The 22040-nt window shown below is 46.9% G+C and overlaps 1 protein-coding gene across 1 annotated transcript in view; it reads right to left on the bottom strand.

Moving 5' to 3' along the window:
• LOC138528049 (uncharacterized) overlaps window positions 1-21308 on the bottom strand; it is a 30880-nt gene extending 9572 nt beyond the window's left edge. Inside the window, exon 1 of the mRNA XM_069639489.1 lies at window positions 20198-21308. Within this exon, the coding sequence (XP_069495590.1) occupies window positions 20209-21180 (972 nt within the window). The 5' untranslated portion in view covers window positions 21181-21308 and the 3' untranslated portion in view covers window positions 20198-20208. The remainder of the gene's footprint in view (window positions 1-20197) is intronic.
• Window positions 21309-22040: the final 732 nt, after the last annotated feature.

The raw sequence follows: 22040 nt of genomic DNA on the forward strand, positions 1-22040 counted from the left end.
ACGGGCAAGAGCCAGTGAAGCATAGGTTATACTGGGAAGATGGCCGCTTCTACAGTGAACCAACTGAGTCTATCCCAGGGTACTAGAGAAGACTTGTAAAGCCTCTAGAGAAATGACACCAGTTCCTACAGTTAGCCCATGAGATTCCTTTGGCTGGTCACTTGAGCTTCAAGAAGACCAAGGAAAGGCTTTCTCTATATTTCTACTGGCCTAAGTTGGGGTATGATGTAGATAAATTATGTAGGAGCTGTCACACTTTTCAGATCTCTGGCAAGAGTGGAGATAAGAATGTGGCACCTTTGGTGCCTCTCCCAGTGGTGGGAGTCCCTTTTGAGAGGGTGGGAATCGACACCAACCTCTTCAGGCAATCGATTTATATTGGTTGTAGTAGACCAAGCTACTAGGTATCCTGAAGCTATACCTACGAGGACTGTTACAGCTCAGGCTGTTGCTAAGGCCCTACTTGGTATTTTTACCAGGGCCGGTTTTCCTAAGGAAGTCATCTCTGACATGGGATCAAACTTTATGTCCCACTACATGCAGGCTATGTGGAAAAACTGTGGAGTAACTTACACGTTCTCAACTGCCTACCATCCACAGACAAATGGATTGGTAGAGAGGTTTAACCTCACTTTGAAGAGCACGATAGTTGCTTTAGAGGAACCCCTTAGAAGAAAGTGGGACCTTCTACTGCCATGCCTTCTATTTGCTTATAGAGAAGTCCCTCAGGAGGGAGTTGGATTTAGTCCCTTTGAGCTTCTCTATGGTCATCCAGTTAGAGGTCCATTGGCCCTAATTAAGGAGGGATTGGAGAGTGCTCCTTCTCCCAAGCCAGTGACAGTCACTGACTATGTGTTAGGTCTTCGGAGGAGAATGACACACATGATGACAGAAGCATCTGATAACTTAAAAGCAGGTCAGGCTCTGGTGAAGCATTGGCATGACCAGAAGGCCAACATGGTTGAGTTTACTCAAGACCAGCACACTTTATTTATGGTTCCTACAAGGCAGAGGACCTTACAGGACAAATAGATAGGACCCTTCAAGGTTGTGGGAAAACTTGGAGAGGTCAACTTTCTGGTGGACTTAGGCAATCCTAAGGAGGCCCCCAGGATCTTTCACACCAACCGTCTAAAAGCTTATGTCACCAGACCAGAAGTGGGAGCATTGCTTCTAGTTTCAGCTCACAAGTAGGAAGAGAGTGAACCTCTACCTGATCTCCTCAGGGGATAACCTTCAGATGAGAAAATAGAAGGAGTTAATCTCTCTTCTAATCTGACACTAGAACAACAGGAGGAGTGCAAGTTTCTGTTAAATCAGTTTGCCTCCCTGTTTTCACTATGACCAACTTGACCCCTTCGGGCCAGCATGATATTCTCACTGGTGACTGTTTACCTGTTAAAAGCAGAGGTCACAGAATGTCAGATAATGTCAGAACTCACATAAAGGAAGAGGTCAACAAGATGCTTGATCTCGGGGTAATAGAACCCTCTACCAGTCCATGGTCTAGTCCAGTTGTACTAGTGCCAAAGGCAAGATCCAAGGAGTTAAGATTCTGTGTGTACTATATAGCTCTAAATGCAGTCACTAAGACTGATGCCCATCCTTTACCTAGGGCAGATGATCCAGTGGACAAACTTGGTTCAGCCAAGTACCCCAGTACATTTACCTAACGTCAGGCTATTGGCAAATAGCCCTGACACACCATGCTAAGGAGAAAACTGAATTTTCAACCCCAGGGGGCCTCTACCAGTTTAAGGTAATGCTGTTTGGACTAAAAAATGTACCTGCAACATTCCAAAGGATGGTTAATCAAGTTCTGAATGGGATGGAGGACTTCTGCATGGCATACTTGGATGATATTGCAATGTTCAGCCCTACTTGGAAAGAACATGTTAACCACTTAGGATATGATTTGCAGGCTCTTGAGCAGGCCAATCTGACCATAAAGGCAAGTAAATGTCAAATTGGTCAGAGCAAAGTGGTCTAACTTGGACATGAGGTAGGAGGAGGTGAAATAAGGCCATTGGGTAGCAAAGTACAAGCTGTACAAGAATGGGCCACCCCTACTACTCAAACCCAAGTGAGAGCCTTCCTAGGTCTCACGTGTTATTATAGGAACTTCATTGAGAACTATGGGTCCATAGCTTCTCCCTTGAATGTGGTCTCCTCACCCAAATTTCCTAAAAAGGTCAGATGGAATGGGGAGTGCAACAGGGCATTTGAAGGACTTAAGAAAGTCCTTTGTCAAGCTCCAGTCTTAAGAGCTCCTGATTACAGCCAAACCTTCATTGTGCAAACAGATGCTTCCAATACAGGCATAGGTGCAGTTCTGAGTCAGCTGGATGAGAAAGGTAGGGAGCACCCCATTTGCTTCATCAGCAGAAAGCTGAAGGAACCAGAAACAAGGTGGGCAACCATTGAAAGAGAATGTTTTGCTACTGTGGGGTCACTGTAGAAGTTTAGACCATACATGTATGGATCTACTTTTGTGATTCAGACTGACCACCAACTCTTGAGATGGTTAATGCAGATGAAGGGGGACAATCCTAAATTGTGAGGACGGTTTGATTTTACCATTGAACACAGGTCAGGGTGTAATCACCAAAATGCTGATGGTCCCTCCAGAATGTTTGACCGAATGGAGTAAGGGGATTCATCCAGGGGTGGATTAAATCCTCCTGTCCCTTAGTCTTGGGGGGACGAGTGTTAGGGAGAATTCTCATAAATGTGCTATTTCCCTTCACCTTAGAGACCCCCAGAAACTTTGCTAGATTTTGAGGACTTGATTTTCTTATCTGGAAAGAGTGTGAGCCTTTTTTCCCACTCTTTCATGTATTTTGATGTGTGTTTTACACTTGTGTTCTTTGATTATGGAGTTTTAGATAACTCCATAGGCATCATCTTTTCATGTGTGTTACACAGCACCCTCAGTGCAGTGACACAGGGATGTCTTTTAGACTTCCCCAAGGTTTAAATACCTTCTCTGGGATAAACTACTGTTTCCCAGAGAATATAAAGTGAAATTGACTTTACTAGTCTTTCCAAATTCCTAGACCCAGCACACACCCTCTTACAATGGAGTGCTGGAGGGGTTACATAGTATCCCCTGTGTCTAAATACTCATGAGGCAGTCAAATAGTCAAATGCTATCCTTTCCTATTGAAAAGGCTGGTGGCAGTGGTTTTACAACAAACTACATGATATGTCCTGACCGCATACACTGGAAAGGTCCTTTTAGTGTTTGTCTCTGCGCGCCAAACCAGGTCTGGTCCCTTTGTTCGTATGCCTTTGGCGGGCTTCAGGACTGAAGACGCCTCTGGCGTCTGAGTGTCTAGGGTGGGCAGAAAGTGAGGGAGGTGCCCGGAACTCCCTATGCTTAGTCTCCTAGGACACCCAAATCCACTCTGGCGTGATTGGTTGGCTGGCAAGAATTATTTTCAAATACACCCATTTCAAAACGTAATATTAACTAAGACATATTTGCGCGCATAACGAACTGAGAATAAATGTTTCTCCAACTTACGTAACTTAACATCTACATGGATACCCCGACCGTCCCGTCTCCCCGTTTCAATGGGGACACGGGACGCGAGGTGTCGCAACGGTGGGTACGTCCTAAGCAATTGCGCACACCGAACGGGGTTGCCATGGGAACCTGAACACAACTTCAATCAGTGTTCCCTACGCGATGCACGCTCGCGAACAGTACGCCAGTCTCCTCGCTGAAGAACAGTAGAATACTAGGGTAAGCTCAATCTGCCCACTTATTGAAAATAAGACATCGAAGGCTAGTTTAACACTTGTATTATAATCAGGCCCATTTATTATTTTTTAACAGAACGGCCATAGGCTAAGAAATAATACAAGAGCGTATTCACACGGGTAAGCCTTGAATCCTTTTTTGAAGGCACACGGCAACTCGCATGTGTTTCTCTAAATGACTAGCAGTAATCCACTGAGTATATGTTATCTTTGTCTTCATCATTTGCAGTTGAACCATTGAACGTACAGAGTTCACTACTTTGAAATGGTATTAGGCACCACAAGAAATTGCGAAGGTAATTTAATCTAATTTCAGACATGCATAGTACTGTTAACTTAATGCTCATTCATATAACTTTAGAGTAACACCTGTCTAATGAGGATGCCATTTTGTTGTTTTCTTCCCCATAACCATCTCTTCTGACTTTTGGAAATTACTATTAATGGGTATGTACGCACCTATTTAATTATTTAATTATTTTTCTTACACATTTACTAATTATCACCAAAACGGCTGATTGTGGAACTAATATATATACACTTGTGCAACAATCCAAACTTTTTTTGCACTACATTTGACTTGTGATTTCCCTTACATGGAACTAATGTATCCTTTGATGTATCCTTTGATTTGTTTACCTATTATATTGATTGTTTCTAACTGATGAATTAGTTGAATATAGTAGTGTGGTTAACGCCCTGAAGAAGGAGATTCGCTCCGAAATGCATTGGCATTAAAACAACCATATGAAAAACCAAACAAGTCTGCTTCTTGTCCAAAGATACCTAGCGGTTTACAATTTGCAAATTCAGAATCTTTTCTGAATTCTTTTTGAATTTCATCTGAATGTCAACCCCTTCTGAGCATATATATAGATTTAAAGTTTGATAAGAACTCTGATCAAGATTGCACAAACTTGCACTAAAATCAACAAATAAGCTCTACAAGAGCTCTCACGGAGAGCGCCAGACTTAGTTGGATGAGTTCATCCAACTTTCTTTTGCATAGTGGCTGGCAAGAACAGCCACCCTGCTAGGTGAGTGACAGCTAGTATGGAATGAAAGGGAGAGAACTGTTTAAAAGGCAAGTTCTTGGACTGGAAAGCAGAGTCGACCACTGGAACGAAAGAACCGAAGAAGAGCTGGAAGAGTACGGCTGCTGCAACTCCTGGACCGTTGGTTTGCACAGTGAAGCCAGCCCTGCTGCAGGTCTGAATTGCCAGGTTCATCTCGACAGAGAAGCCCCTTCAAGGACGACTTCTTTCTTTGAGTTGGTGGGACCAATCAACTCATAAGCCACCTGGATACCATTCTGAAGGATGGTTACGATTAACCAGGGAGAGGGACACCAGCTTGTGTACTTGAATCTACAGCTACTGCAACTGAAGTGACTCCATCTTGTTTGCTTTTTCTGATGATCCCTTGCAGTGCAGGAGTCCCCCGACGTCCTCCCTCTTGTCCCCACGACTGAGGCTCAGGAACAGCGAGATCTGCAGGAACTTCCAGGAACCACCGACTTCAGCTGCAAGTGTTTCTTCATACTAAGGTACTGTGCCTACCCGATTGAGAGAACGCCACTCTCGCGGTGAAAGCTCATGAAACTTTCCCAACTTGCAGGCCTAATCAGCTTGTGACCCAACATATGATTCTTTTTCACCTAAACTACTTCTGAGAACTTTTGCAAAGACTTTACTGTTTGATACCAGAACTGCTCTTTCCTATCCAGAACACTAACTAGCCCATTGACTTTGCCTGGCCTGTTGGCTTGAATTGGACTCTTCTGGTGAACTGAAACTATTTGCACTGCCTAACAAGTATATGTGATCTATTCTACTTACCTTGTCCCTTTTGCTCACTTCTAAGTAACTGAACTGCCATTTGGCTCCTATTTCCGGGGAGCTCAAACTGTCTCAAAATCCTAGAGTTTTGTATTGAAGTATATTGGTATATAATATTACGTTACCTCCTTCTAGTGAAATGTTTTCTAAATGATTGTGTAATAAATTAATAAGTGTTTTTACCAAGAAACCTTGAGTATGTGTCTACTTGAACCACTGTGATTGAAAGACCTCTGTGTAACCTCTTGTACTGCTCACATTCACTCTTGAGATAAGCCTGGCTGCTCAGCTCGCTACCAACAACTGTGTGGTACAGACTTATACCAAAGGTTGGTTTGGCTAACACCTGTAGTCCTAATGTGTGTGGTGGTCCCAGAGGGTACTGCATGCAATTCTGCCTAACAGTCTGTCTTGAGCGGAGATCCACTCATAGGACATTTCACAGAGACCGCCAGCTGCCTTAACTCAGGACTGAGATAATCATTCCTAGGGGCAGGTGCCTTTATGCTTGAAGCTCTCCTAGGAAATGTCTGTCTTGAGCGGAGATCCACGCATAGGACATTTCACAGAGACCTCCAGCTGCCTTAACGCAGGACTGAGATAATCATTCCTAGGAGCAGGTGCTTTTATGCTTGAAGCTCTCCTAGGAAATGTCTGTCTTGAGCGGGTTTCACTGATTGGACATTTCACAGAGACCTCCAGCTGCCTTAACTCAGGACTGAGATAATCATTCCTAGGGGCAGGTGCCTTTCTGCTTGAAGCTCTCCTAGGAAATGTCTAAGTCTTGAGCAGAGATCCACTTATAGGACATTTCACAGAGACCTCCAGCTGCCTTAACTCAGGACTGAGATAATCATTCCTAGGAGCAGGTGCATTTATCCTTGAAGCTCTCCTAGAAAATATCTGTCTTGAGCGGAGAGCCACTCATAGGAGACCTCCAGCTGCCTTAACTCAGGACTGAGATGCTCATTCCTAGGCGTAGGTGCTTTTATCCTTGAAGCTCTCCTAGGAGATGTCTGTCTTGACCGAGTTTCTCTCATTGGACATTTCACAGAGACCTCCAGCTGCCTTAACTCAGGACTGAGATAATCATTCCTAGGAGGAGGTGCTTTTATCTTTGAAGCTCTCCTAGGAGATGTCTGCCTTGAGCGAGTTCCACTCATAGGACATTTCACAGAGACCTCCAGCTGCCTTAACTCAGGACTGAGATAATCATTCCTAGGGGCAGGTGCCTTTATGCTTGAAGCTCTCCTAGGAAATGTCTAAGTCTTGAGCAGAGATCCACTTATAGGACATTTCACAGAGACCTCCAGCTGCCTTAACTCAGGACTGAGAGAATCATTCCTAGGAGCAGGTGCATTTATGCTTGAAGCTCTCCTAGGAAATGTCTGTCTTGAGCGGAGATCCACTCATAGGAGACCTCTAGCTGCCTTAACTCAGGACTGAGATACTCATTCCTAGGAGTAGGTGCTTTTATCCTTGAAGCTCTCCTAGAAAATATCTGTCTTGAGCGGAGAGCCACTCATAGGAGACCTCCAGCTGCCTTAACTCAGGACTGAGATGCTCATTCCTAGGCGCAGGTGCTTTTATCCTTGAAGCTCTCCTAGGAGATGTCTGTCTTGACCGAGTTTCTCTCATTGGACATTTCACAGAGACCTCCAGCTGCCTTAACTCAGGACTGAGATAATCATTCCTAGGAGGAGGTGCTTTTATCTTTGAAGCTCTCCTAGGAGATGTCTGCCTTGAGCGAGTTCCACTCATAGGACATTTCACAGAGACCTCCAGCTGCCTTAACTCAGGACTGAGATAATCATTCCTAGGAGCAGGTGTATTTATGCTTGAAGCTCTCCTAGGAAATGTCTGTCTTGAGCGGAGATCCACTCATAGGAGACCTCCAGCTGCCTTAACTCAGGACTGAGATACTCATTCCTAGGAGCAGGTGCGTTTATCCTTGAAGCTCTCCTAGAAAATATCTGTCTTGAGCGGAGAGCCACTCATACGAGACCTCCAGCTGCCTTAACTCAGGACTGAGATGCTCATTCCTAGGCGCAGGTGCTTTTATCCTTGAAGCTCTCCTAGGAGATGTCTGTCTTGAGCGAGTTTCACTCATTGGACATTTCACAGAGACCTCCAGCTGCCTTAACTCAGGACTGAGATAAGCATTCCTAGGGGCAGGTGCTTTTATGCTTGAAGCTCTCCTAGGAAATGTCTGTCTTGAGCGGAGATCCACTCATAGGAGACCTCCAGCTGCCTTAACTCAAGACTGAGATAATCATTCCTAGGAGCAGGTGCTTTTATCCTTGAAGCTCTCCTAGGAAATGTCTGTCTTGAGCAGAGATCCACTCATAGGACATTTCACAGAGACCTCCAGCTGCCTTAACTCAGGACTGAGATAATCATTCCTAGGAGCAGGTGCCTTTATCCTTGAAGCTCTCCTAGGAGATGTCTGTCTTGACCGAGTTTCACTCATTGGACATTTCACAGATACCTCCAGCTGCCTTAACTCAGGACTGAGATAATCATTCCTAGGAGCAGGTGCTTTTATCCTTGAAGCTCTCCTAGGAGATGTCTGCCTTGAGCGAGTTCCACTCATAGGACATTTCACAGAGACCTCCAGCTGCCTTAACTCAGGACTGAGATAATCATTCCTAGGAGCAGGTGCATTTAAGCTTGAAGCTCTCCTAGGAAATGTCTGTCTTGAGCGGAGATCCAAGGAGACCTCCAGCTGCCTTAACTCAGGACTGAGATACTCATTCCTAGGAGCAGGTGCTTTTATCCTTGAAGCTCTCCTAGGAAATATCTGTCTTGAGCGGAGAGCCACTCATAGGAGACCTCCAGCTGCCTTAACTCAGGACTGAGATACTCATTCCTAGGCGCAGGTGCTTTTATCCTTGAAGCTCTCCTAGGAGATGTCTGTCTTGAGCGAGTTTCACTCATTGGACATTTCACAGAGACCTCCAGCTGCCTTTACTCAGGACTGAGATAATCATTCCTAGGGGCAGGTGCTTTTATGCTTGAAGCTCTCCTAGGAAATGTCTAAGTCTTGAGCAGAGATCCACTTATAGGACATTTTATAGAGACCTCCAGCTGCCTTAACTCAGGACTGGGATAATCATTCCTAGGAGAAGGTGCTTTTATCCTTGAAGCTCTCCCAGGAGATGTCTGTCTTGAGCAAGTTCCACTCATAGGACATTTCACAGAGACCTCCATCTGCCTTAACTGAGGACTGAGATAATCATTCCTAGGAGCAGGTGCTTTTATCCTTGAAGCTCTCCTAGGAAATGTCTGTCTTGAGCAGAGAGCCACTCATAGGAGACCTCCAGCTACCTTAACTCAGGATTGAGATCATCATTCCTAGGAGCAGGTGCCTTTATCCTTGAAGCTCTCCTAGGAGATGTCTGTCTTGACCGAGTTTCACCCATTGGACATTTCACAGAGACCTCCAGCTGCCTTAACTCAGGACTGAGATAATCATTCCTAGGAGCAGGTGCTTTTATCCTTGAAGCTCTCCTAGGAGATGTCTGTCTTGAGCGAGTTCCACTCATAGGACATTTCACAGAGACCTCCAGCTGCCTTAACTCAGGACTGAGATAATCATTCCTAGGAGCAGGTGCATTTATGCTTGAAGCTCTCCTAGGAAATGTCTGTCTTGAGCAGAGATCCACTCATAGGAGACCTCCAGCTGCCTTAACCCAGGACTGAGATACTCATTCCTAGGAGCAGGTGCTTTTATCCTTGAAGCTCTCCTAGGAAATATCTGTCTTGAGCGGAGAGCCACTCATAGGAGACCTCCAGCTGCCTTAACTCAGGACTGAGATACTCATTCCTAGGAGCAGGTGCCTTTATCCTTGAAGCTCTCCTAGGAGATGTCTGTCTTGACCGAGTTTCACCCATTGGACATTTCACAGAGACCTCCAGCTGCCTTAACTCAGGACTGAGATAATCATTCCTAGGAGAAGGTGCTTTTATCCTTGATGCTCTCCTAGGAGATGTCTGCCTTGAGCAAGTTCCACTCATAGGACATTTCACAGAGACCTCCAGCTGCCTTAACTCAGGACTGAGATAATCAGTCCTAGGAGCAGGTGCATTTATGCTTGAAGCTCTCCTAGGAAATGTCTGTCTTGAGCGGAGATCCACTCATAGGAGACCTCCAGCTGCCTTAACCCAGGACTGAGATAATCATTCCTAGGAGCAGGTGCTTTTATCCTTGAAGCTCTCCTAGGAAATGTCTGCCTTGAGCGGAGAGCCACTCATAGGAGACCTCCAGCTACCTTAACTCAGGAGTGAAATAATCATTCCTAGGAGCAGGTGCTTTTATCCTTGAAGCTCTCCTAGGAGATGTCTGTCTTGAGCAGAGATTCACTCATAGGACATTTCACAGAGACCTCCAGCTGCCTTAACTCAGGACTGAGATAATCATTCCTAGGGGCAGGTGCCTTTATCCTTGAAGCTCTCCTAGGAGATGTCTGTCTTGACCGAGTTTCACCCATTGGACATTTCACAGAGACCTCCAGCTGCCTTAACTCAGGACTGAGATAATCATTCCTAGGAGCAGGTGCCTTTATCCTTGAAGCTCTCCTAGGAGATGTCTGTCTTGACCGAGTTTCACCCATTGGACATTTCACAGAGACCTCCAGCTGCCTTAACTCAGGACTGAGATAATCATTCCTAGGAGCAGGTGCTTTTATCCTTGAAGATCTCCTAGGAGATGTCTGTCTTGACCGAGTTTCACCCATTGGACATTTCACAGAGACCTCAAGCTGCCTTAACTCAGGACTGAGATAATCATTCCTAGGAGCAGGTGCTTTTATCCTTGAAGATCTCCTAGGAGATGTCTGTCTTGAGCAAGTTCCGCTCATAGGACATTTCACAGAGACCTCCAGCTGCCTTAACTCAGGACTGAGATACTCATTCCTAGGAGCAGGTGCCTTTATCCTTGAAGCTCTCCTAGGAAATGTCTAAGTCTTGAGCAGAGAGCTACTCATAGGGGACCTCCAGCTGCCTTAACTCAGGAGTGAGATCATCAATCATTCCTGGTTTTTATGCTCACATCTCAATGTATTCTGACACCTGCAGTCCTGAATTTTGAATGTGTACAGTTGTGCAAAATGGCAAACACTAAACGTGCCAGGACTACCAGAGCATGAGTTGAGGGCAGGGTGGGCACACCTTTTAAGAAATAAGAGTCTGAATGAAGTAGGGATGTCAGGTGAGAGAAGTGGGCAGTGGTTTGGTGGCACTAGAAGCTTAGGTGGGCTCTCGAATGCTGCTGTCATCCTTTTCAATGCAGTGCAGTGTGGTATTTATGTACCATGCGGGGTTGGGGATTGTGCTGGAGGGGAGCGTGGGGGGGCAAAGACAGGTGAGTAGCTTCCTAGCAGTGGGGCCCTGCCTGAGCAAACACACTTCTGTATTCTGATAGGCCTGCAAGCAAAGCACTACCTGGTCTGGGGCAGAGGGGGAAAAGGCAAAGCAGGCCTTCCATGAGCAACAGTCTACTTTAAGGTGTTACACACTGCAGTTAAGGGTGCTTGACTCCTCTCATTAATAAGTAATGTACTTATATGCTGGCTATGAAGGGTGCTTGACTCTTCTCATTAATAGGCAATGTGCTTACATGCTGGCAATGAAGGGTGCTTAACAGCTCTCATTCATAAGTAATGTACTTACATGCTGGCAATAAAGGGTGCTTGACTGCTCTCATTAATAAGCAATGTGCTTACATGCTGGCAATGAAGGGTGCTTGACTCGTCTCATTAGAAGTAATGTGCTTACATGCTGGCAGTAAAGGGTGCTTAACTGCTCTCATTCATGAGTAATGTGCTTACATGCTGGCAATGTAGGGTGCTTAACTGCTCTCATTCATCGACCCCCCCCAAAACTACCTCCTCAACCGCCCGCCCACTCTTCCCATCAACCTCCAAACAACCCCACCCTCCAGCACCGAAATAAATTACATCCTTTTCAATGCCCGATCTGTAGCAAAAAACAGACTCAGCACCTATGACCTCCTTGCCTCTGACAAACCCGACCTAGTCTTTAATACGTAAACCTGGTTCTCTGACGACTTCGCCCCTATAGCCAACGAAGCCTTCCTCCCAAACTACTCCCTCGTCCCGCTGAACCGCCCATCTAGAGGAGGAGGAATAGCAATCGCCTTCAAGTCTCACTTCCATGCATCAATCATCGACAACCAGCCTTCCATTCCTTCCTGCGAATCACTCCTCGTAAAACTATCCCCTCCCCCTTTGTTCTCCCACAGCTTCCTAATCATCTACAGATCCCCTGGATATGATAGACAACTCTCAAACAACCTCTGAGACTCTATTGCCACCCCCCAACTAAACCATCCCACCCTCACCCTTCTAGGAGACTTCAACATTTGGCTTGACATCCCCACCAACCCTATGACCCACTCTCTGGTTGACGGCCTAGACGCGCTTAACCTCCAAACCCACATAAACGGACCGACTCACTATAAAGGACACACACTTGATGCAATCTTCAGCTCCCACAACCTCATACATCTAAACCCCCTCACCCCCATCATCTGGTCTGATCACTTCATTGTTTCTTTCGCCATTCGCTCACCCATCCCGCTCCCCTTACCTGAACCAGCACCTCCCAATCTATGCAAATGCAGAAAGAAACTAAAAATCACTCCCGACCTAGCCGATGCTCTCCTTCAGTCTCCTCCACCTACCAGCCTACCTATTGAACGCCTAACCTCTGACGCCTTTGACTCATGGCTAAAGGCCTCACTAATCCCACTCACCCCGTTTTGCAAACCATCAGCTCTCCATGGCCGTTTTCCTAGATGGTTCACACCAGAACTGAAGACCACTAAACAACTATACAAATCCCTCGAACGCACATGGCGGTAAGACAAATCAGCCATTAGCAGATCCACCTTAGCCCGGCACCATCGCACTGAAACCCGGAAAGCCAAAAAAGCCCACTACAACTCCCAAATCCTAAACTGTAAAAACCCCAGCAAAGAACTCCACTCAATCATCGCCAAATTCACCAAACCCTCATGTACCACCACCCTTCCCTGTGCGATTCACTCTCTCTACACTTTTACACCACAGCTCTCGAAAGAATAAACTCTCCAACCAACACGCTAGCTCTCTTACATCCACCATGCAACCCACCCATCCTACCTGCCATCCCACCCCCTGCAACCGCTACCCAACCGACTTTCGACTCCTTCATCCCAATATCAACTGACCAATTTCTCAAACTTCTCTCTGCCCGCAAACCATCTGGCTCCCCGCTGGACCCCTGCTCAGTCACGACCCTCAAAGAAATATTCGCATCTACCTGCGCAGGAGAACATGCAAGAACCATCATAAATGACTCCCTCTCCTCGGGAATTTTTCCCGACGCCTTCAATACCGCTCATGTCAAGCCTCTTCTAAAAAAACTTCCCTCAACCCTCTCAAGCCTAAAAACTACCGCCCCATCTCTAACACCAGGTTCCTTGCCAAACTCATTGACTGAACCGTTTACTCCGAACTAAATGCCTTTGGCGAAGCCAACAATCTCCTAGACCCCGCCCAATCTGATTTTAGAGTACGTCACAGAACCGAAATCACCCTAACCTCAGTGTGGGATGACCTTAAAAATGCTGCTGATTCCGCGGGATGCGCCGCGCTAATCCTATATGACCTATCAGTCGCCTTCGACACTATCAACCACTCAATCCTCCTCGACCGCCTCCACTCCCTAGGAATCCGAGGAAACGCTCTCAAATGGATAGCATCCTTCCTCGACAATAGGGATCAAATAACCCTACTCTCCACCTATGCTTCCCACGCCCGACCAGTCAACACTGGAGTTCCACAAGGAGCATGCCTATTGGCCCTCCTGTTTAACCTCTATATGTCCACCCTCCCACAAATAATCCGATCGCACAATATCCTCTGCTACAACTACGCCGATGACACACAACTAATCCTAAAACTCCTGAATTCAAAACCCAACTGCCAACCCGACCTCGCTTCCTGCCTCCTCGACATAGATCACTGGATGACCACAAACCACCTCTTGCTAAACCCGTCAAAAACTGAAATCATGATATGTGGGAATACCGACCTTCTTCCGCACCCGCTTCCCTGGCCATCTGCCATGGGCAACGCCCCGACCCCCTCAAATTCAGTAAAAAACCTTGGATGCACCCTAGACTCAGACCTAACTCCAAGTCAACAACGTCTCCAAGTCCTGCCACTACAACCTTAAAACTCTTAGGCACATTTTCCCATACCTCTCCTTTCCCAACAGACTCTCTGCGGTCCAATTAGTTGCTTTGTCAAGACTGCACTACGCTAACCCCCTCTACCTCGGAATCCACGCATACCAACTGACTAAACCACAAAGAGCATAAAATGCAGCAGCCAATCTGCTACTAGCACTTGGCCCAAGAGATCATACCACCCCAGCACTCAAAACTCTGCACTGACATCCGGTTGCCCGAAGGGTGACCTTCAAAACCTTATGCATCTCAGACCGAGCAATGCATAAAACCGGACCTCAATATCTTCAAGAGAAACTAAAACCTTACCATCCTCCACGCACTCTAAGATCAAGCTCTGCTCGCCTCCTAGTCATACCAAAAACCAACTCCATCAGGTTAGGTGGATCGTCATTCTCAGTCCAAGCTCCCACTCTGTGGAACACACTTCCACCCCACATCCGACTCACTGAGGACCTCACGGCTTTCCGCAAATTACTGAAATCATGGCTCTTCCGCTAAAATCAACTCTTAAACTCAAACTGTACACCAGCAATCAATGACCTTAGCCCAAAGCAGCTTTATCATAAATAAATATCCAGCATCATAATCCGAGCAAGAAATCAGAAACTAATGACCACCGATGTAAACTAAAACAGATAAACTGAATAGAATAAGTGAAGTGGATGAAAGTAGTGAAGAGGATAAAAGGAATTAACTCAATGAAAGCAGTGGAGTGGATGAAATTAAGGAAATGGATGAAATGATCCGAGTGAAAAATCGAAACCTAATGTCCTCTAATGTAAATTAAAACATAGATGGCATGGTATGACAGAGTGCATGGAATGAACAGAACAAATGGAATAGATGAATCAAGTGCATGGGACTGACGGAGCGCATACGACTGACGGGGCGCATGGGAAGAATGGAGTGTATCGAACGGATGGAGTGCTTGGGACGGATGGAGTGCATGGGACGGATGGAGTGCATGGGACGGATGGAGTTAATGAGATGGAGCGGATAAAACAGATGAAGTATGCGGAGCGGACGAAACAGATGAAGTAAGCGGAACGGACGAAGAGGATGAAGCATGTGGAGCAGATGAAGACTGTGGAGTGGATGAAGAGTGTGGAGCGGATGAAGAGTGGGGGACGGATGAAGAGTGCGGTACGGATGAAGAGTGTGGAGCGGATGTAGAGTGTGGAGCGGATGTAGAGTGTGGAGCAGATGTAGAGTGTGGACCGGATGTAGAGTGTGGAGCGGACGAAACGGATGAAGTATGTGGAGCGGACGAAATGGAGGAAGTATGTGGAGCGGACAAAATGGATGAAGAGTATGGAGCAGATGAAGAGTGTGGAGCGGATGTAGAGTGTGGAGCGGATGTAGAGTCTGGAGTGGATGTAGTAGAGTGTGGAGCGGATGAAACGGATGAAGTATGTGGAGCAGATGTAGAGTGTGGAGCGGATGTAGAATGTGGAGCGGATGTAGAGTGTGGAGCGGACGAAACGGATGAAGTATGTGGAGCGGATGAAGAATGTGGAGCGGATGAAGAGTGTGGAGAGGATGAAGAATGTGGAGCGGATGAAGAGTGTGGAGCGGATGAAGAATGTGGAGCAGATGAAGAGTGTGGAGCGGATCTAACGAAATGTGTGGAGCAGATGAAACGGACGAAAAGTGTGGAGCGGATGGAACGGACGAAAAGTGTGGAGCGGTTGGAGCGGATGTAGTGTGTGGAGCGGATGAAGTGTGTGTGCTGTTGAAGTGTGTGGAGTAAACGAAGTGTGTGGAACGGACGGAACGGATGAAGTGTGTGGAGCGGATGGAACGGATGATGTATGTGGAACATGTGGAGCGTATGAAGAGTGTGGAGCGGAGCAAGAGTGTGGAGCAGAGGAAGAATGTGGAGCGGATGAATGGTGTGGAGCGGATGAAGAGTGTGGAGCAGATGAAGTGTGTGGAGCGGATAAAGAGTGTGGAGCGGATGAAGAGTGTGTGGAGCAGATGAAGAGTGTGTGGATAGAAGGGATAAGTGGGTGGAACGGGTGAAGTAAGTGGAACGGATGAAGTAAGTGGAACGGAAGAAGTAGGTGGATGAATGGATGACGTATGCGGATGGAGCGGATAAAACAGGGTGTATGAAACCGATCAAGGAGGTGGATGGACGATGCATAGAGAACGGATAGCGTGGAAATGGGCAGACCGGATGATGAAGGGATAACATGTATAGATCGGACGAAGTGTATTGATTAGAAGGAATACATAGATCTGATCGATCTGATAGTGTGCTTAGAACTGAGCGAGTACATACAACGATGGAACGCACAGAACAGATAGAGGGCACGGAGTGGACACTTACACAAATGATTCGTGAGCATAGAACGATCGGAAGTGCATAAAACAACCAAAGTACATAGAATGGTTGGAGTGCATAGAATGGTTGGAGTGCATAAAATGGTTGGAGCACATAGAATGGCTGGAGCGCATAGAATGGTTGGAGCGCATAGAATGGTTGGAGCGCATAGAATGGTTGGAGTGCTTAGAATGGTTGGAGTGCCTAGAATGGTTGGAGTGCTTAAAATGGTTGGAGTGCTTAGAATGGTTGGAGTGCTTAGAACCGTTGGAGTGCTTAGAATGGTTGGAGAGCTTAGAATGGTTGGAGTGCATAAAACTGAGTGCATGGAACATTTTTGGAGTGCATGGAACGGTTGGAGCGTGCTCGATCTCAAGCACCTAAGTTAAAGCACCATATCACATCTCCACGCTTACTCTCTTCTTTACACCACCACTCAACTAGAACACAGCGATACTATGACACCATTCGGTATAGCTGTTCTCATACCATCACTTGCCTCATACTCCCATCATCCTAACTAAACACAGCTGGTTACACACCCTCCAGCCCAGGCGTTCTCCTCAGGCCTAACGCAGCCAGAATCGGTCTGGATAACAACCTGCCAGAACGAACACATACTCTTGATCTCCCAACCACCACACCTGCTGCTAAGAAGCAGCTATCACAGGAATGCAACACCTGCTGCACACATATCCGGTGCTCACACGCACCTAATGACTCTCTTTCTCTCTCTACTGACTTGAACTTCGGTTCCCGAGGGCATTGAACCTACCATCACCTTGAGATCACACCAATGGTACATAAGGCGTTATATAAATGCAAAATAACATTACATAACATAAGTAATGTGCTTATATGCTGGCAGTAAAGGATGCTTAACTACTCTCATTCATAAGTAACGTGATTACATGCTGGCAGTAAAGGGTGCTTAACTACTCCCATTCATAAGTAATGTGCTTAAATGCTGGCGTAAAGGGTGCTTAACTACTCTCAAGTACAAACAGGGCAATTCCTGTTTGAACCTATTCGGACCAGGAGGACCGAGGGCTCGACCCCCTGCTCAGACAGTAGGTAAGCATGCACCAACATGTGTTTACTCCCTCTGTCCCCAGAGGTCATCCCCACCCCCTTTGATCCCCCCGTGATGTTCCCTTGTGCCCCTTCCCGCACACAGGTGTTGCCTGTTTTGCTTGATTCTTCTACCCTGCTCCCGCTCGCCCCCCCTCCAGCCTACTTCTGCAGGAGTCTGTCCTGATACATTCTGGTTTCACCATCACTGTCTTGTGGCCAATGCTGGATTTGACTTTTATGGACTTCATTGATTCACGGTGCGTCACCCTTTCTCAACTCTCATGCTGGACTTCCATTGCATCTTGTACTTATGGTGGCCCTGAATCATGCTGTTTCCATCTTTATCTTGTATCCTGGCTTGCAACATTATGTGTTACTACTGACTTCTGCAATTGTATTCGCTCTCCCCTCTTGCTTCTCCACTCTTTTTGACTGCTTCCTCTCTGTTGTCTCCTCCTCTCCCTTTCTCCCTTTTCCTATCTCCTCCCCTTACTTTCTTCTATGCACTTACTCTATCAGAATTGTCCGTGGACCTGGTATGATAGCAACCTCCCTTTCTGCACCCTTCTCCCTCACCTTTTGTTTTCTTCGGCTCTACCAGAAATGTCATCAGGCCTGGTACGGTAGTCGCCTGTCTGTTTCCATTTCCTTCCCACTCTCCCCTTCCCTTCCTTATTTTTGTCTTAGCTCTTGCACTATCTGAAATGTCGTCAGGCCGAGTACGATAGTAAATTTCACATCCTTGCTGTTCATGGCCTGTAAGAATGTCATTGTATTTTCACTTGTTCCCTCCCTTGCCTTGAAGCGCTTTGAAACACATTGTGTATAGGCGCTATATAAATAAACTATCATATCATGTATCATATCATTCATAAGTAATGTGCTTACATGCTGGCTATTTGTTTTTCTAAGAGCGCTTCGAATAGACATGCTGGTGGCCCGGCCCCTGCTGGGGACCCCGAGCCTGACCTGCACGCTGCTCACTCACTGCCTAGAACACTTCCCTAAACTCTGGTGACCGACACCCCCGGGAAATTCATAACTTGGCTCCCCTGACACTGTACATCAGGACAGCAAGAGTGATAAGTGAGCAGGCTGTGGGCCCATGGGTGGGGCGGAAATAAGTGGGAACATGGACAGGTATAGACAGACAGACCACATGCATTGTGTACAGTCAGGCCCGGCTGAAGATGTGTGGGGGATCATTTCAACATGGTGGTTGGGGCCCCCCTGTTTGAAAAACAGTCTGAGGCATCCCTGGGGTGCATACATTTCAATATCGACAAAGATAAGGTTTATAGCCGCCGATTATCACGAGATGGTGAGCCAGTATGGAGCTTAACCACTAAATGCCCACTGAAGAGCTATAAACCCTTCTTTGTCAGCAAGTGGCTGATGTGGAGGAACCAGTGTTAGAAGGCAATGAGGTGATAACACTTCTGTATATCCTGTGTGAACTGATGGCCGGAAGGGCTCCAGGAAACACAGTTTATAATGCGAGCACTGCAAAGCACACATTTTAAGCCCAGAACGAAAATAGAGAAAGGAATATATTGCGTGTTACAAGACTGCTGACTGGCAACAGGGGGGGCAGTTTTCTGGGGACCCCCTTGCGGCTCGTGCCCTCTTTCATTTGAAAAGGTTGAAAGGCCATGAGGCTGTCACTGTGTACAGTGTATACAAGTGGTGAGATATTTAACATGGAGTTGAAATAGAACATAGGCCAGGAGTCAAAGGCTTGGTACTGTGAACTGGGTCAGGGCAGTTTCCCTGTTTAGGGAGAGGAGATTTGAACGCAGGGAACAGGGTTAGATTTCATTTAGCCAGCACTGCAGAGCGGGCACCTGCAGCTGAAAAGCGGGTGCCAGTAACCTGTGGCACAAGGAGGGCAGGATAGGGAGAGGGGCATGTCCAGTGGCTGGCAGGGCACCAGCCGGTTGTTAGGGAACCAGAAACACACACCCTCTCCTCCCCTATCCCCTCCGACGCCTGGAGCCATGCAGGATGAGAGGCTAGGTGTTTGCAACACCTCAGTGCACCTCAGTAAGGAAATGCAAAGCAACAAGGGGAAGGGAAGCAGGAAACACCCAGGTAGGGACATAAGGGGCACCTAAAGGTGCGACATACCATCAGCGCCAGCCGGCCGGGGGCTGCTCACAGCCCCCATACAGGCAGACAGAGCCCAGGGCTACTCCCTGGCCTATATAAGGGACTGCAGGATCAGCCAGAAAGCAGAATCAGTTTGCGACTCCGGACAGAGGACCAAACAAGTATCCTGCATATGCAGTTCAATTTCTCTTTCCCAAGGACCATCCCGCCCAAGAAAAAGGGAGAAAAGGAAGGAAAAGAGATGACAGGGCATCGTCGTGGGACCGAGAAGGTGGCACGGGCCTGACTCAACCAATGCTTTGTGTGGTACATGGGGGGGGTGATGGGGTCAGTCACCAACCTCTTGAGTCCAGTAGTAGGGAACAAGGAAGGGCATTCCAGTGGAAGGGAAAAGAAGGGCAAAGGAGAGGTAGTAGCGGGCAGAACAGGGGAGGCGGAGTCCAGTCACTGAGTGTGCCTGAGAGTCTGGCAGGACCTCCCCGAGTCCCCTCATTCACCCCATCCCTTCTCATCTTAACGAGGTGACCCAAGTATATGGGTCTTAAGAGCTTATCAGACATGCAACGCCTGTTGTAGTCTTCTGATATTTTGTTATTTTCGAGTTTAGTTTTGGAGTTTTACATTTCCTTTTCAAAGATTTTATCGCGTGAAACTTCTTGCAAATACAGCATACTTTCGGTGTGTAGAGAATAACTAGATTTTATAAACATCTTAGATGGAAGAAAGGACTTTGAAGGAAGGATGCACACACTGGAGCTTGTAGACGTGTGTACAGAGGAGTGGAAAGCAAGGCTTACAATATCCAATAATCAATGGGATAGCACTTACCTGAGGATGGTTCAATAGTTCGCATTACGTTCCTCCTCGAAGTAACTTTGGATGTACTTGTTTGCCTCAGAGACAGGCATCCGGGCTCCTCTTGTTTGCATGTAGTTGTCTTGTGTTGCGCTACAAGCAGTCAGGGTGGTCCTAGAGAAGTCTAGCTTTAGCTGGCTCTCCTGGGAGAAGCCAGGAAGGTAGAAGGCAAAGATGGGGTTGTTCCACACACAGGAGGTTCCGTCTATCTTGCTACAGGTCGACTCCAGGTTGCACATGAAGGTCCCGTCCTCCACTCTGTAGATGGCCTCTGTGGGGTCTGCTGAAATATCTGGGAAATCACTGAACACGTGGTTATACTCTGCGCTGTGGACCAGGATGGTGTGGGCAATCTCCTGCTGATAGGTCCAGGTACCAAGGACCCGAAACACTGGTGTCTCACCACTGCAGTGCTGCTCGGAGTAAGCGCGGAGTAGATCCTCCACCGGGAAGGAAAATGTGAAGTTCCCGTAACGAGATTCGCTATCGAAGACTGGAGAGTTGGGAAACTGGTTTAGGGTTGCTGCAGGAATACGATGTCGCCAGTTTTCTCTGATTGAGGTAATCGTTTCCTGGGAGACGACGATGCTCCACCAGGAAAAGCATTGCCATATTTCACTATCTGTGGCAGAAATATTTTTAGCTTTTCCTTTAAAACCCCCGTCGTTGGTGATCCCTTGAAAGCCGTCCAGCCCAGTGACATGCTGCAGCCTGGACACAGTGAGCTTGGCCGGAGATCTCCTCATGAACTGCATTAAGGGATCCTCGGCCATGGCGTTGATGTTCCGCAGCATGATCAGACTCAAAGTTTGGTCCCTAACATTCTTACTCTTTCTTTTAGCTTCCAAGTCAACTTTTATCTCATCAATTTTCAAGAAACGCCCTCTCTGGAAGTATTTGCCTGGCTTACACCCCGGCCATGTGTCCTCCCGGAGGTTGATAGGGGGTTGAGACATTGTGCGGCGTCTCAAGGGCGCTCTATTTCAGTCTTCTTAGTCTTTGTCCCTCTGTCTCGCCTTGCCGGTCTCTGTCTCAGACTATCTGTATTTCTCCTTGTCTCCCTCTATGTCTCTACCTTCACATCTCCCGCCTCTTGATCTCTCGCTCTCCCTTTGTATCGCTTTTATGTTGCAAATGGTAGGGCGTGCACATTCGTCGTGGGTGTGCACTGTGTGGTAGGGTGAAGAGTGTAAGGGTTTAGACGCAGATTCTTGTGCAGTGACTGTTTACCTTCCGCCTGTTGTGGTCGTTGGCAAGCATCCTTCCAAGAAGACAGATGCATTGTTTAACTTGCGTTGCAATGTGGCAGAATTGTCATATGCACACGCTTTCTCACTCCAGGCCCCTCAAATCCTTTAATGCAACTCAATATGTTCACTAGATTTGTCCATTTGATGTTATGATTACAGCAGGGCATCGTTCATTTATTTTTTACTAATTGTAATTTGAAGTCATGAAGGTTTCTTTGCTCTTGAAGCTCATTAATCAGTTACTTTTGCAATCAGTTTGAATGCACTGCCCGGCAGCATATCTTGGGCTGTGTATTTACAATGTACAGTCCCGAATATATGTGCTCCTATCAGTCTTGGCCACATTGTAATCAGGGCGGAACTCAGCGGCTCTCGTGGGTAGCAACGCCTCGCCCGCTTTCAGAATGATCCAAAGACATTCATTATACTTATTTTTACTCCTAAATATGAATTGTTGGTCATTTTCCGGACTTGACGGATCGGAAAAAGTGGTGTTAAACATGTTTACCAGCACTTGTTCCGGTCCACCAGGTTTGCTCACATTTGTTAGGTGGAGCAGGGGTCTG

This window comes from Ambystoma mexicanum, chromosome 7q, assembly GCF_040938575.1.
Source record: "Ambystoma mexicanum isolate Mex_15411 chromosome 7q, UKY_AmexF1_1, whole genome shotgun sequence".
Classification (NCBI taxonomy): domain Eukaryota; kingdom Metazoa; phylum Chordata; class Amphibia; order Caudata; family Ambystomatidae; genus Ambystoma; species Ambystoma mexicanum.